This window comes from Hemicordylus capensis, chromosome 1 (assembly GCF_027244095.1).
Source record: "Hemicordylus capensis ecotype Gifberg chromosome 1, rHemCap1.1.pri, whole genome shotgun sequence".
NCBI classification, from domain to species: domain Eukaryota; kingdom Metazoa; phylum Chordata; class Lepidosauria; order Squamata; family Cordylidae; genus Hemicordylus; species Hemicordylus capensis.
In genome coordinates, this window is record NC_069657.1 from 75448226 (window position 1) to 75463228 (window position 15003).

General features: G+C 43.6%; 2 protein-coding genes across 12 annotated transcripts in view; one reads left to right on the forward strand and one right to left on the reverse strand.

Moving 5' to 3' along the window:
• HEATR4 (HEAT repeat containing 4) overlaps positions 1-15003 on the forward strand; it is a 52046-nt gene that overhangs the window by 24784 nt on the left and 12259 nt on the right. For all 11 annotated transcript variants that reach the window (XR_008311182.1, XR_008311184.1, XR_008311185.1 and 8 more), the window contains exons 12-16: positions 1699-1768; positions 4911-5100; positions 5339-5417; positions 8651-8822; positions 9442-9497. Coding sequence is in view for 2 of the 11 variants with exons in the window: in XM_053270419.1 (XP_053126394.1) it covers positions 1699-1768; positions 4911-5100; positions 5339-5417; positions 8651-8822; positions 9442-9497 (567 nt within the window). In the remaining 9 variants the exon portion in view is untranslated. The remainder of the gene's footprint in view (positions 1-1698; positions 1769-4910; positions 5101-5338; positions 5418-8650; positions 8823-9441; positions 9498-15003) is intronic.
• RIOX1 (ribosomal oxygenase 1) lies at positions 9518-11526 on the reverse strand. Its single transcript, XM_053270468.1, has one exon. It carries the CDS (start codon positions 11509-11511, stop codon positions 9559-9561), a length of 1953 nt encoding a protein of 650 aa, XP_053126443.1. The 5' UTR covers positions 11512-11526; the 3' UTR covers positions 9518-9558.

Genomic DNA, 15003 nt, shown 5'->3' on the forward strand with positions numbered 1-15003 from the left:
TCACCAAGGCAACAGAGCCGTTACTGTGGGATTCTCAGGGGTTATAATAATAATTGGCAATCTCATGGAACGGAAGACAGATGAGACAGGGGTTCCTCTTCCTGATGTGAGTGTACCATCTTCCAAGCCCTGTTTAAGGGCAATGAGGTTGGGGAGGGGGATCAGTAGGACTGATGCTGGCAGTGCCCAAAGAGGAATGGCCAGCCAGGATTCTGACAGTGTTAGGGGTGGAGGATGAAGGCTCACAAGAGAGATGGGGCTTGTAGGTGTAGATATCTTTCTTCTCCCTCACACACCCATTCTGAAGCCAAGAGCAGAGGGGAAAACACACAAACCCTCATGAGTAGTCAGATGCAGCAATCCAACAAGGAAGATCTTTGTGCATAACCAGCTGGTGTGACTGATGCAGATTTGTAACCCTATTTACACTGTGATGCTCATCCAGGCCTAATGAACTGGCTGGATGTATATTTTGATGTAGAAGCAAATGTGCATTCTGATTTTGGCTAAAACATGTCACACACAACTAGAGCTGGATCTGGGCCAGGATTTAATAAAGTTGGCTTCATCTAGTTATAATGGCTTTACATGTATGTAACACAGGTGCTCAGATGAGGATAAGCTAGAGCTCTTTATTAGTTCGCTCTGTTGCCAGATTTGGCTTATTTTAAGCCAAATTTTGGGTTATGGCCCATTTGACCCACGAGTATACCCCTTATGTTCTGGCAGTAGTAAGAAGGCCCAGTTTAAAGGGCTTTTGGTAATAGAGCTGGGGCTTCGGAGCGCCACTCCTATGTCATACTCTGTTACATGGACCACTGATATGACAAAGCATAAAATAGTTTATTATGTTCTTATGGTAGGAGGCCATCAATGAGGGAGGAGGCACAGAGGAAGAAATATGCTTCCTGCAAGATCTCCCTGAGGCAGATTCACACTGTGCCTTTCAAGGACACACACACAAAACAATACAGTATTTGAATGAAACACACAATTTCTTTTTAGCCACACCTTGAATAAAATTGGGTAGAGCCTGTGAGAGCCAGCTAAAGTTGTTTTGGGGCCTGGATTTAACCCATTAACTGCCAGCTAGCCATCCCTGCATTAATGCAAAGCCCATCGCTTTGTTCTATAATATATTTTCTTATTGCTCAAAATATATTAATCTATGCTATTCCAATATTCTGTTAAAAAGGCTAAGACTATAGGCACAGTCCACTAGGAACGTCTCTTGTAAAAGCCTCACTGAAAGAAACAAGAATGTCGTGAGGTGAATGAAGGCAGAGATATTACACTGTACATCTCCCCTCCATTATGCCAACTTGTACACAGAGCAGCTCAATCTATGGATTTTTATAGCATGTTAGACTGGTTATCCCTTGCTGAACATGGAAGAGAAACACAAGCAATGGAAAGATGGATCTACAATGTGTTCCAAATAAGAACCACCTCATTTTCCTGCAAAATGGGGTGGAGGGGTTTCCACACATCTGTTGCATCACAATAAACAATTGGCAAGCTGCATTTGGTTTGGTGCATTCCATGTTTGCAGGCCTGCTGTGTACATAGTGCAGTCTGAATGCTCTCTTTACTGCTTTTATTTTTGGGCAATCTTAATTATTTGGTATTAGTCATCCTGTTTATAACTATGCATGAATAATGTTCTGTATCCCCTGACAGCTGGCTTTTGCTTCTTAGGTGCTAAAATGTCTTTTTAAGATGATGCAGACGGATCCTCTCTGGAAGATCAAGGCCCTTGCCATCAGAGGTACTGCATAGATTGAAACCCTGACATTTCCTACTCAAGTGTAGACCTAAAGGCAGGTCTGTTTGGGAACTTCTAGCAATTTTAATGTGACACTGTAGCACAAAACCAAAAATGCAGGAAGCAGTACCCAAGACTAGATATTATTGTTGCTCAGGTTTTGTACATTTCCCCTACACAGGCTTTGCCACATCCAATTATCTAGAGTTTCTCTATCTGTTCCACAGTAAGAGTGACTAGGAAGAAGTAGTAGATTGTACATACTGTAATGTGCAGGGTCAGACTGAACATTGATTGAAACAGAGTTATCAAAGGCCTGATTAAAACAAATTGTGGACATGCCCCAAAGTCACAAACCTACTACACAGAAGGCACCTTCATGTAGTAAATAATCAGCACTTGACATGTAGATTAGCACATATGAGGGGGTCACACTAATCCCTGTGTGTCCTCTGTGCAAGAATATTGCAGCATTTGAAGCGGCCTTAAAATTAATGACCACACTTAGCCTTTATTGATTTAGGTGGTGGCCTCTCAGATCTAGGCAGTTTTGGATGATGCAGATCATCTAGATGCATTTCAAACTGGCTTTTGTGTGGGCTATGGGGTTGAGACTGCCTTGGTCGGCCTAATGGATGATCTCCAACTGGCTATCAACAGAGGGAGTGTGACTCTGCTGATCCTTTTGGATCTCTCTGAGGCTTTCGATAGCATTGACCATGGTATTCTTCTGGACTGCCTGAGGGAGGTGGGATTGGGTGGCATTTTTTGGCAGTGGTTCTGCTCCTACTTCTCTGATAGATTCCAGATGGTGTCACTTGGAGACTGTTGGAGCGAGAACTGAAGTGTGGAGTTCTACAAAGCACCATACTGCCTCCAATTCTCTTTAACATCTACATGAAACTGCTGGAAGAGATCATTAGGAGGTTTGGTACTGGGTGTTATCAATATGCTGACACCCAGATTTACTACTCCATGTCGACCTCATCAGGAAATGGCATATCTTCCCTAAATGCCTGCCTGGAGGTGGCAATGGGCTGGATGAGGAATAACAAACAGATTGAATTCAAATAGGGTGGAGGTATTGACTATGGGGGGTCGGGACCCAAGAGATGGTTTACATCTGCCTGTTCTGATGGGGTTACACTCCCCCTGAAAGATCAGGTACGTAGCTTGGGAGTGCTCAAGGACCCAAAGCTCTCCCTGGTTTATCAGGTTGAGGCAGTGGCCAGAAGCACTTTTTATCAGCTTCAGCTGATACATCAGCTATGCCCATTTCTAGAGGTGAATGACCTTAAAACACTGGTACATATGCTGGTAACCTCCAGACTTGACTACTGTAGTGTGCTTTATGTGGGGCTGCCTTTGCACATAATCGAGAAACTACAATTGGTACAGAATGTGGCTGCCAGATTGGTCTCTGGGACACAACAAAGGGATTATATAACACCGGTTTTGAAGGAACTGCACTGGCTGCTAATAGGTTTCCAGGTGAAATACAAAGTGCTGGTTATTACCTATAAAGCCCTTAATGGATTGGGTCCAGGCTGTTTAAGAGCACCTCCTTTGTCATGAACCCTCCATTGTTCTACCAAGGATAAGTTGTATCTCCTTGGTAAATCTGAAGACAGCCTATGCCCTCTGTGTGGAGCAACTGAAACGATTGATAATCTCTTATGAGATTGTGTTCAATTTTGTGATGAGCGTGAAGCTCTTTCCTCATCTCTATGTTTTGTTAATCTCCCTATTTGATCGCTTCAGGAACTTTTCTCAGGCCGTCAGAATTGGATGGCAGCTAAGAACCTTTTGTGGAGATTTCTCAAATGATCTCTTATAGTTTTCCCCCTGTAGATTTCCAGTAGGTGGCATTTGTGGGACCTTACAGTCCTGGTACGCCATTAATTCCTACAAGAAGAAGAAGAAGAAGTCATGAACCCTGCTGCCTTTTACGATCTTCTGGAGAGGTCCAATTACGGTTGCTACCAACTCATCTGGTGGCGACTCAGGACCGGGCTTTCTCTGAGGCTACCCCAGGGCTTTGGAATATGCTCCCTGCTGAAATAAGAGCATCTCCTTCTCTGTTTGTTTTCAGGAAGACCCTCAAGACTGTCCTGTTCTCACAGGCTTTTAATTAGAATCTTAATAATTTTAATAATTTGTTTTATATTATTTTTATTGTTTTATGTTTTCTAATTTGAGATTTTTTATATTAAAATTTGTACACCACCTAGAGATGTACATATCAGGTGGTATAAAAATATAATATAATAAAATAAATAAATATAGCATATTTAAAATAAGCACTTCGTGCAGTATCTTATTTCACAGCTAGGCCAACATTATCATGCCCCATACTGTAAATAAGTGTCTGAGGTTGAGAACAGAGCCTGTTGCCTAAGGGAACTTCTTGGCTTGCACTCTCAGCCACGATAATACATCCGCTAGCACACCTATTCTGTTAAAAGATGCAATTCTTACTTATACATGCCTCAATAGTGTCTCCTTGCTGGTGACATTTCCTATTAAAACAATGTAGAAAGTGTCAGCAGCAAGGAGACACTATTGAGGCATGTATAAGAGAGAACTGCCTCATGGCCAAGAAGTTCCTGGTTCAATTAAAGGTAAAGGTATACCTTTGAGTCGGTGTCAACTCCTGGCAACCACAGAGCCATGTGGTTTTCTTCTTCGAATACAATTACACTCCATCAAATTACAAGCCAATATGTTTACAACTAGTATTGTGCAAAATTTAATACTACTACATCCAGAAGTAGAATATTAGCCCTTAGTGTATTAAGAAATGAAAACTATGGATTGATTCCAGAAAGGTGAAGATTAAATGACCAATGATGCTTGCATTTACAAAAGGCCATTTATGTATCCTTGTGGATACATGGTACATGATACAAGGGATAAGTGGTTGTAGAGAAGCATGTAAAACAGTCTTTCCCTCAAGAAGATAAGTCACCCCCCACTTTTTAAATATCAGTGTGAGGTACAGTTTAGTTTGAGAATGTAGGCTACATAACTGTAAGTGTGCAGTGTAAGTGCTTTGCTGTTCTAAGAAATTCAGTGCCATTGAGTTCATGTGCATTACCTTCTTGGCATAAGTAGTTGAAAGAAACTTTACTTTGTTTTGGAACAGCTCTGGGCCTGATAGGCCAAGCGAGTCCACACCTACAAGAACTTCTTCTCTGGGCCCTTCATTATGAAGAAGATCCTGGGGTACGAAGGGAAGCCTGCCGTAGTATTATCACCCTCAATATGCAGGATGAAACAGTTCGGGCTACATTACTGGAAAGAATGATACTGGAACCAAATGAGATGGTCAGAGAGTAAGTTTTGGCTCTTCTCTTGGGGAAGAGAGCTGGCATAGCTGTAGTCTCCTACTGTCTGCAACCTTTTTTTGCCCACCCCCCCAATGTATTTTTTAAATTTCTGTCTGGCAGTTTAGATGTAAAAAATGCAAAGATATTGATCCCAGATAGTACGCTAACTCCTTTTCTCTGCAAGGCTGTCATTTGAGATCTCTGCAGCACATAACTAACAAGCTGTTTGTCACTCCCACTTTAGAGAGATGAAACATGCAGTGTCAGTTTTTGATTTTCAACAGGAAGAGGAACAAGAAATGATTCAAGAGATCAAGGACAAGGTAAAAAAAAAGTCTGAAAGACACATTTTATTATTAGAATTTATCTTGGGCAAGTCAAAAGTTAAGCTTTTTATAGGGGCCTTAGGACACTTTTAAGATTGTCCCTAAGCTCATGCCCAGCGGAATTGTTCAGGGTTGTGAGAGGGCTAGTATGTGCCCCTCCTCCCTTGAATCAGAATTTGGAACCATAAATTATCCGCTGTGACATTATTAATGAGTTCTTTGTGGATAACATTTCTTGTATTCAGGCCAACTTAGATTCAGACCCCACAATGACTGCAGCGTCTGATGCGGAGGTGTCCAGCAACTCCTCCTATGTGGTTAGGCTGGAACAGTTTCAGTTTGTGACTCCTGAGGATGTGGACAAGCTGCTTAGAATGGTGCAGCCTACCAGCTGCTCTCTTGACCCTTGCCCAACATGGCTTATACTATTAGGCAGGGGGGTTGCTGTAGAAGGTCTAGCAGATATTAGAAATGCTTATCTAAGGGAGGGCAGGATACCTCCTTGCCTTGAGGCAATAATTAGACTTCTTCTGAAGAAGTTTGCATTGGATCCCGCAGAGTTAAGCAGCTATAGGCCTGTCTCCAACCTTCCATGGCTGGGCAAGGTAACTGAGAGGGCGGTAGTAGCCTCCCAGCTCCAGGCAGTCTTGGAGGAAACTGATTATCTAGACCCATTTCAAACTAGCTTTCGGGCAGCTATAGGGTGGAGACTGCTTTAGTTGGCCTGATGGATCATCTCCAATTGAGAATTGACGGAAGAAGTGTGACTCTGTTGGTCCTTTTGGATCTCTTAGTGGCTTTTGATACTATTGACCATAGTATCCTTCTGGAGTGTCTGACAGGGTTGGGGGTACTGCATTTTTAGTGGTTTTCCACTCCTACCTCTCAGGCCGATTCCAGATGGAGTCCTTTGGAGACTGTTGCTCTTCAAAATCTGAACTTTCATATGGTGTCCCTCAGGGCTCTATATTGTCTTCAATGTTGTCAAACATCTACATGAAACTGTTGGGAGAGATCATGAGGGGATTTGGTGCAGGGTGTTCTCTGTATGCTGATGACACCTCAATTTATTTCTCCCTATCAACATCATCCCTAAATGCCTGCCTGGAGTCAGTGATGGGCTGGATGTGGGGTAACAAATGGAGACTGGCTCCAGATAAGATGGAGGTACTTATTGTGAAGGGTTGGAACTCAGGAGATGATTTTGATCTGCCAGTTCTGGATAGGGTTACACTTCCCCCGAAGGACCAAGTACACAGTCTGGGAGTACTTCTGGATCCAAACTGCTCCCTGGTGTCCCAGGTTGAGGCAATGGCCAGAGGTGCTTTCCACCAGCTTCAGCCAATATGCCAGCTACCTCTGTTTCTTGAGATGTACCTCAGAACAGTGGTACATCTGGAGGTAACCTACAAACCTGACTACTGCAATATGCTCTATGTGAGGCTGTCTTTGTATGTAGTCCAGAAACTTCAGTTGGCACAGAATGCGGCAACCAGGTTGGTCTCTGAGTCATCTCAGGTTGTCTCTGGCTGCCAATAAGTTTCTGGGCAAAATGCAAGGTGCTGTTTATAAGCTAAAGTGGGCCATCAACTCCTGGAGACCACAGAGTCCTATGGTTGTCTTTGGTAGAATATAGGAGGGGTTTACCATTTGTAGGTTATAACCTACAAAGCCCTAAACAGCTTAGGCCCTGGGTATTTAAAAGAACATCTTCAGAATGAGCCCCACCGCCTATTGAGATCATCTGGAGAGGTTCGTCTGCAGCTGCTACCAGCTCGTCTGGTGGCTACTCAGGGACTGGCCTTCTTCTTCCCCAAGGCTGCTGAAATAAGAGCTTCCCCCATCTCTGGCAACTTTTTAAAAGGCAGTTAAGACACATTTGTTCACCCAGGCTTTTAATTAGAATTACAGTTTTAAACTTTGTGTTAAATTTTACCTAGGGTATAAAAATGTAAAAATATAAAAACAATGGAATGCAGTCTGTATATAGGATTATGCCCAAAAATTAGAGCAATTGTGAAATAAAGGCTTTGTATACATCCTTAGAAGTGACTGAGAAGCACCAGAACTATGTAAAAAAAATTATGTGGGGGAAAGGGGTGTTTCATTTACCTGTCTGTCCAGCTGCTGTGTTAATTTATGCATAAAAGAGGATATTCTCAGGTTCAATAGGGGAACTAAACCCCTATGGGAGAATTCACGTTTGAATGTCCCCACTATTAAAGTCTCCCTGCATGTGGAAAGCCATTATATCATGAAGATGACTGAAGGCTTCTCTCCAATACGCTAATTCTCCATGTTCAAAATGTTTTTGATATAGATTAGCTTTCTGTTGAAAGATCTGTGTATTTTGGAGGTAGCATGGTCCAATGAACATTGGACCACATGCCTCCTGCACTTGGATCAGCTTGTAGAGTAGAGCAACTAGATATTAAGAATACAAACAAACTTTATATTTATTTATAATACTGCCCTTTTCAGTCCCCTTACCCTTCCAAGAGCCTGCTTATTGCATCTCAAGGCTACAGAAAACAGGAACCCTGCTAAGTCTTTCTGGCCCAGAAAGCCAGATCCTATATCCAGGCTCAGAGGCAGGATGCCTCTGAATTACAGTTGCAGAGGAGCAACAGGAGAGGGTATGTGGGCTTCCCAGAGGCATCTAGTGGGCCACTGTGTGAAACAGGATGCTGGACTAGATGGGCCTTGGGCCTGATCTAGCAGGGCTGTTCTTAAGGACTTTAGATAAGTTAAGACCATTACATAATTGCTTGGGCTCTTTGAAGTCCAATGTTACTATTCTTAATTTTTCTCATCATAGTTTGCTTCTTCCAATACTTTATATTAAAGATCTGAAATTTTCAGTGAGTAGGCGAAGGAGGTGTGGTAATGTAGCATCACACAGTGCTTATTTCATATACAAGTGGAAGGTATTGTGGAAAACATTAATAGGGTCCGTTTTGAAAGATCTACTGTATTCATCCGAATAGGTGACTCTGAATGTAAGATGATGCCTTAAAAGATTGTATAACCTATATTTCCTCCATCCCCGAAAGATGACTTAGTCTAAGATGATCCTCCCCATATTGAACAGGTAAGAACTAGGGGGAGAAGCATGTCTTCAATTCGTGTAAATATGATAACTTTAAATATTTAGCAGTCCACTCAAGTACACATTTCCCCTCCTCATGCTTACATAATTTATCTCTCTTAACACACACTATCTGATCCAGATTGCCAGGTTAAGCAAGAAGGACCTGGTGATCCAGAAACTGCTCAAACTTCAAGAGATAATAGAGAGAACATGGCATGAAGCCCATCGCATCTATCGAGACAAGGGAGACGTCTTTGCATACAAAGAAATAAGAGACATCTTCCTTGATGTTGTTCAGACCACTTTCACTGGTAATTTGGGACAAGGGAGAAGTTTGGTGGATTGTTAGTTTGTTTTCCTTTTTATTTTGTTTTTCTACCCAAAGGCCCTCAAGGCAATGTAGACATGTACTATTTTCCAGCAGTTAGAGCTTGCTCCTGAAAGATTGGGCATCTTCAATTTCAAGAGAAACAAAAAGGCATCCATAAGGTAGTGTTGTGTTATCAGACTGCATGTAGGCAGCTTTTTGTAAGTATGGTTTTACAGTAACAGCTATATTAGAGATGCACCAGCCTAATTTGTAATCAAGCATCCATTCATTCCATCCAGGTGCCATGTTCATAGTGTCATTTAAAATACTGAATGATCCGAGAGTGTGTTTGTGTGTACGTATGCACTAAGGCAGAAGCCTCAAAGTGTATTTATACTTGTTGCAAGCTTTATTGGGATAAAATTCTGCAACACCTTTACTTTGACCCACAGAGAAACTGGTTTTCAGAGTAATAGGGGTAGATGCATTATGCATACAGTTCTCTTTAATGCTGTAAATATACAGCATTTTAATATGCAGACTGTCACATTGCCTTTATTGTTTTTAGCTACTATTATGGCTGGAAGGCAATTTAAACAAATATAAATTTGTCTACTCAGGTCAAACACAGTATCCCCACAGGAAGTTCTCAGAGGTTTGGAAAGAAAATTTACTAGTAAGTGCAACAGACAAATATCTTTATTCATAGGGTTTTTATTTTTATAATCATTAACATGCTATACAGACCACAAAGGGTTCTTAGTAATCAACAATCCCTTCTCAAATAAGAATGTGGCTAAAGCAATCTTCTCATCCAAAGTAGCACAAGGAAGAGTCTCTACCCGAACATACCTTGGATATGAAGAGAGCAAGAATTCAATACCATCCGTGTACTCAGACTCTATTTCGCAGTACTTAGGCTCTTCCTTGTGGTACACCCTTGAGTTTTCTGTGGTATAATAAAGCAGCATGCCATCTCCTTCATTGCACAGTCTGACAATTCCATAGCGAAGCAACCGTACCTGTGTTTTTTTCTTGATTGGGACATCAAGATCCTTGACACCACCATTCTCCCACCGTGCTGGAAGTCCATACACACTCAGTGCCTTTTCCCTCCCAGTCAGCACTGGAGGGAGGCAGTCATGAAGAAAAGCCTTGGCTTTCTGATCCACTGCAGCATCAACAGGTGCATAATCCACAAGTCTAGTTATCAAAGTCTTGATCCTTTGCATAAAGGCAGCTCGTCGAGGATCAACCACCTCAGAGTTCAGAACACCCATATATTGCAGGTAATCTAAAGGGAGGCCCTGGCGATATTCCACATCCTCTTCAATGGCCATCTGCAAGGCTGCAGGAAGGAGCTTTTCCAGGAGGTCTCCCCAGGAGTTTCTCTGGTACGAAGAAACTGTAATATGGAGTGAATGTGCATCTGGGAGACAGTCCCCTTGATGGATAAACCCACGAGGAAAATAGAGCAAGTCCCCAGCTTCTAACAGAGTCTCCAGAACCGGCTCTCCAATCTCCTCCTGAGTAAAGTTGTGGCTAGAAAACTGGGGCAGCATCTCCGCCTCTGTCCTGGGGTTGTAAACTCGCCAGTGCTTCTTCCCTTCCAGCTGGATCACAAAGGCTTCAATGTCATCATAATGAGGCGCAAAGCCCTGAGTCCCAGCAGGGGTCAGGTAAGTGTTAGCTCCAACCATGCTACCAAACTGCTCCTGCAAGATGGAAAGGAAGTACCAGAGGGTGGAAGAAAAGGCCTGCGGGTTCAGCATCCTGAGAGAGCAGCCATTCTTGTAGAAGTCCCACACCACAGCCGGCACTGCCCTCCCCACCGGGTTGTGAGTCTCCCGCCTCCCGTCTTCATAGCTGGTCACATCCAAGTTGACGCCGAACTGGACATCGTTGTCCCGTAGGATGGCATCGAACTCGGCCGTAGAAAACAGATCCCGGTAATAGCCTGGGTTCCGCCGACGAATCAGCAGGGGCTTCTTCTCCCAGCTGTGCTCGAAGAACTGCTGCAAGGAGGTGGGGGCAATGAGCCACTCGAAGAGCTTGGCGGCTCGCTCTCGGCTATGCTGGACTCCTGCCAGCTCCTGGAGGAAGCACCGCAGCGAGGAGCCCGCGGAAGGCTGCTGGCGGGAGAGCGGCGGCTGCTTGTCTTCCTCGTGGGTTGCGGGGGCAACTGGCGGGGGGCTTTCGCCCGCACGGCCGCAGCCACGCTTCCCCTGCACCACCACCTCCCTTTGGCTCTGCAAGGGTGCCTCCTGCTTAGATCTCAGCTTCATCCTCCGTTTCTTCGCCGCCATAGCACCTGGGACAGGACGGGAGCCTCCAGATTGCTGCCCGATGGCGGCCCCCTCTGGAACCACCCAATCGCCTGCCGCTGCCCTCTTCACAGACCACTTCTTTGCTCTCCTGTTTTTTAGGGAGACATAAATCCCGTGTGTGGGGCGGGCCTGCGGCCGCTGCCATTCAGAAAGGTGAACAGCGGCACGATAAGCCGAGAGCGCAGACACACGTGGGCTCACAAACTCCATGCCTAAGGACGGGATGGGGAAAAGCCCGCGCGCATGCTCGATAGCTAGCAGCTTCCGGCCTTGAGTCTTTGTGTTTCCGTTTTTCCTGCGCTCCGCCCCTTTGCTCTTGGCTCTTTCTTTCGTCTCTGTGGCCACCGAGGAGCGGAGCTGCATAATTTATTAGGCTTGCCCATGTTCCCAAAGCACAATTTTTAAAAAATGCTTTAAAGGTAATTAATGACATTGTTCAGAAAAAAAATTTCAAAAATCTTATACATAATTTGTAACAATGTAGTTTTAATTTCTCACTTAATAACCAAACCTCTAATAGTTGAATCTGTGCCCAAGATAAAACATCTTAAATATAATTTTTAAAAATGTAATTTTTAATGTTTTAAATATAATGAATTACATTGTTTATAACGGGACGTGACAGATGCAGCTAGCAAAGCTGCACACTTGATTAGTCTTGCCCATGTTGCCAAAGCATCAAAATATTTTAATGTTTTAAAGATAATGAATGACATTTCAAACATCTGAAACGTAATTTCTAACAATCGTAAACATCAGTTTTAAAAAAGATAATGCATTACATTGCTGAAAAAGCCCAAGACAAAACATCTGAAACATAATTTTTTAAAATGTAAATGTAAGACAATGAATTACATGGCTCAAAAAACTATTCCAAACATCATATTTCTCATATTGTCTGATATTGTTCCAGGGTAGGAGGTTCTGATATTACCGGGCAAAATTCTCTTCAAGGTATGGGCAACTGAGTAGCTACAAACAGGGGGACTGAGCATGAGCAACGGAAGTTTATCAGGAAAGAAGGAGGAAGTAGTGAAAAGTGGCAGGGGAGAATAACGCACTAGCGTGTCAGAAAACCCGACCGCCCGGGCTCGTTGAGGGGTAGGGGAAAGTGGTGTTACACACCCCCTCACTGTAACTGCCTATATAAAATACATAAGGCTTTCGCTATAGAGATACAAAGAGATAGAGCGGCTCCACTTTACGTCCATCGCGGAAAAATAGCCTTTCCGGTTTCACCGGAGGTTCAGGCTGTGTGTGATCCTACTAGTCCTCCGCTCCTCAAGCATTTGTGGTAATGCGCCGCCGCAGCAGTTGAGAGGTTTGTTGGAGCTGCAGGTGGAAACATTTTTACTTGGGAATAAGCCGCATTGAACTGTGAGACTTACTTTCGAGTAAATAGGCTCAAAGTGTGAACTGCACTCCTGTGCACATTTACGTTGGAGGAAGAAGTGTTGAAGTTACTTCTAGAGTTAACCTGCATAGCTAAAATTAAGTTGCAGTCCCAAACTACTTTCTTGGATGTAAAGGGGACCTTACTTTAGAGTAAACACCGTTAAAGTTGGGCTTCAAGATGAACAGTGTCAGGAATTACTATAGTGTACTTGACAGCCAGAAAAAGGAAGCCATTCAAATATTGATATGTGCTTAACAAATAATACACTTTATTTAATTTGATTGATTGATGAATGAGTTAATTTATAGTCCCCTCTTCAGTATACAATATTTTCAGGTTAGCTTACATATTATACGAATTTATACTTTCAAAATTCCCAAAGCTGTTTACATTGAGAAATAAATAAGGTGGCTCCCTGTCCCCAAAGATCTCACAATCTAAAAAGAAACATAAGACAGACACCAGCAACAGTCACTGGAGCGATACTGTGCTGGGTTTGGATCAGCCAGTTGCTGTCCCCCTGCTAAATAAAGAGAATCCTTGGTTTGAAAAGGTGCCTTTTTGTTCAGTTAGCAAGGGACATATCAAAACAACCAAATCTGCTAAAGCTTCAATAGAACAAATAAAGTAGCAGATAAAATAGCAGCATAAAACAGTCTTCAGAGATTAAAAGATCTCTTAAATGGCCAAGTTCTGACAGATAAAGTAGCAGTAAGTGAACCCTGGGGGAACAGTGTTTCTTAGAAGAAGTGCCTCTATTGAGAAGAGACTCTTTCCAGTTGTCACCCAGCTCACCTCAGGCAATGGGGCATCTGGAGGAGCACCTCTGAAGATCATGGACAGGGTGGTCTGGGAGTGAGCACTCCTTCAGGTACACTGGTGGTAGGCCATGTAAGAACATAACATAAGAAAAGCCCTCCTGGATCAGGCCAAAGGCCCATCCAGTTCAGCATCCTGTCTCATGCAGTGGCCAGCCAGGTGCATTTGAGAAACCTACAAGCAGGTAACAGAGGGCAACTGTCCCCTTTTAAAGGTAGGAGAGGAGAGCTGGTCTTATGGTAGCAAGCATGACTTGTCCCCATAGCTAAGCAGGGTCTGCCCTGGTTGCATATGAATGGGAGACTTGATGTGTGATCACTGCAAGATATTCCCCTCAGGGGATGAAGCCGCTCTGAAAAGAGCAGAAGGTTTCAAGTTCCCTCCCTGGCTTCTCCAAGATAGGGCTGAGAGAGATTCCTACCTGCAACCCTGGAGAAGCCGCTGCCAGTCTGTGAAGACAATACTGAGCTAGATAGACCAATGGTCTGACTCAGTATATGGCAGTTTCCTATGTTCCTATGTAGGGTTTTAAAGGTAAGCACCAAGAAGAATAGTGCCGGAAATGGACCAGGAACCAGTGCAAAGTGTTGGCCTGATGTGCTTCATATTACCAGTCCCAGTAGTAGCATAGCAGCCATATTTTGAACTAGCTGCAATTTCTGGGCAATCTTCAAAGACAACTCCACATCTGATACATAATGTACTCTAGAAGTTACCAGCACATGTATAATTGCAGCCAGCCAGGCTATCTTTATCCACAAAGGACTGCATCCTGTGAACCAGTTTCAGCAATCCAAGCCACAGACACCCACCTGGGACTTCAGTGATCTGCAGACTGCACACCTAGATGCTGCAAGAGAAGTGCAGCATCAGGTGTGCATTGGAACTGTTTGAAATTTATCTCCAGGCAGATTAACTACTCACCAATAGTACTTCCATCTCATTTGGACTAAGCTTTTGATTTATTGGCTCTCATCTAGTCTCTTGCCAGTTTCAATCATCAATTGAAACTTCCACTGTCTCATCTGACTTGGATGTACAGGAGTTGGCTGCATAGTGATGACACTGCCCTCCAAATCTTGAGATGATTTCACTCAGTGGCTTAATGTAGATATTGAAAAGCATGAAACACAAAATGGACCTGTGCAGCCTAGGGCTGAACAAAAATCTCCCAGCACCACCTGGCTCCCCAGACAAGAGTGGAACCATTGAAGCACAATACCCCCCAGCCTCAACTCAGACAGCCTAGCCAGAAGGAAATAATGGTTAATGGTATTCAAGGTTGTCAAGAGTTTCAGGAGAATTAGCAGGGGCACCCTCCCGCTGGTGTTGCTGTTGCGACCAAGGCAATTTCCATGCCAAAAACAGTCCTGCAGCCAAATGGAAGTGGATTCAGATAATTCAGATTGCAATTTTAAAGAATTATTATTTATTTTGCATTTTATATCCCACTCTTCCTCCAAGGAGCCCAGAGCCCTTAACTACAAACTTCAGGTTCTCCTCACAGTAATCCTGTGAAGTAGGTTAGGCTGAGAGAGAAGTGACTGGCCCAGAGTCACCCAGCAAGTATCATGGCTGAATGGGGATTTGAACTCAGGTCTTCCCGGTCCTAGTCCAGCACTCTAACCACTACACCACGC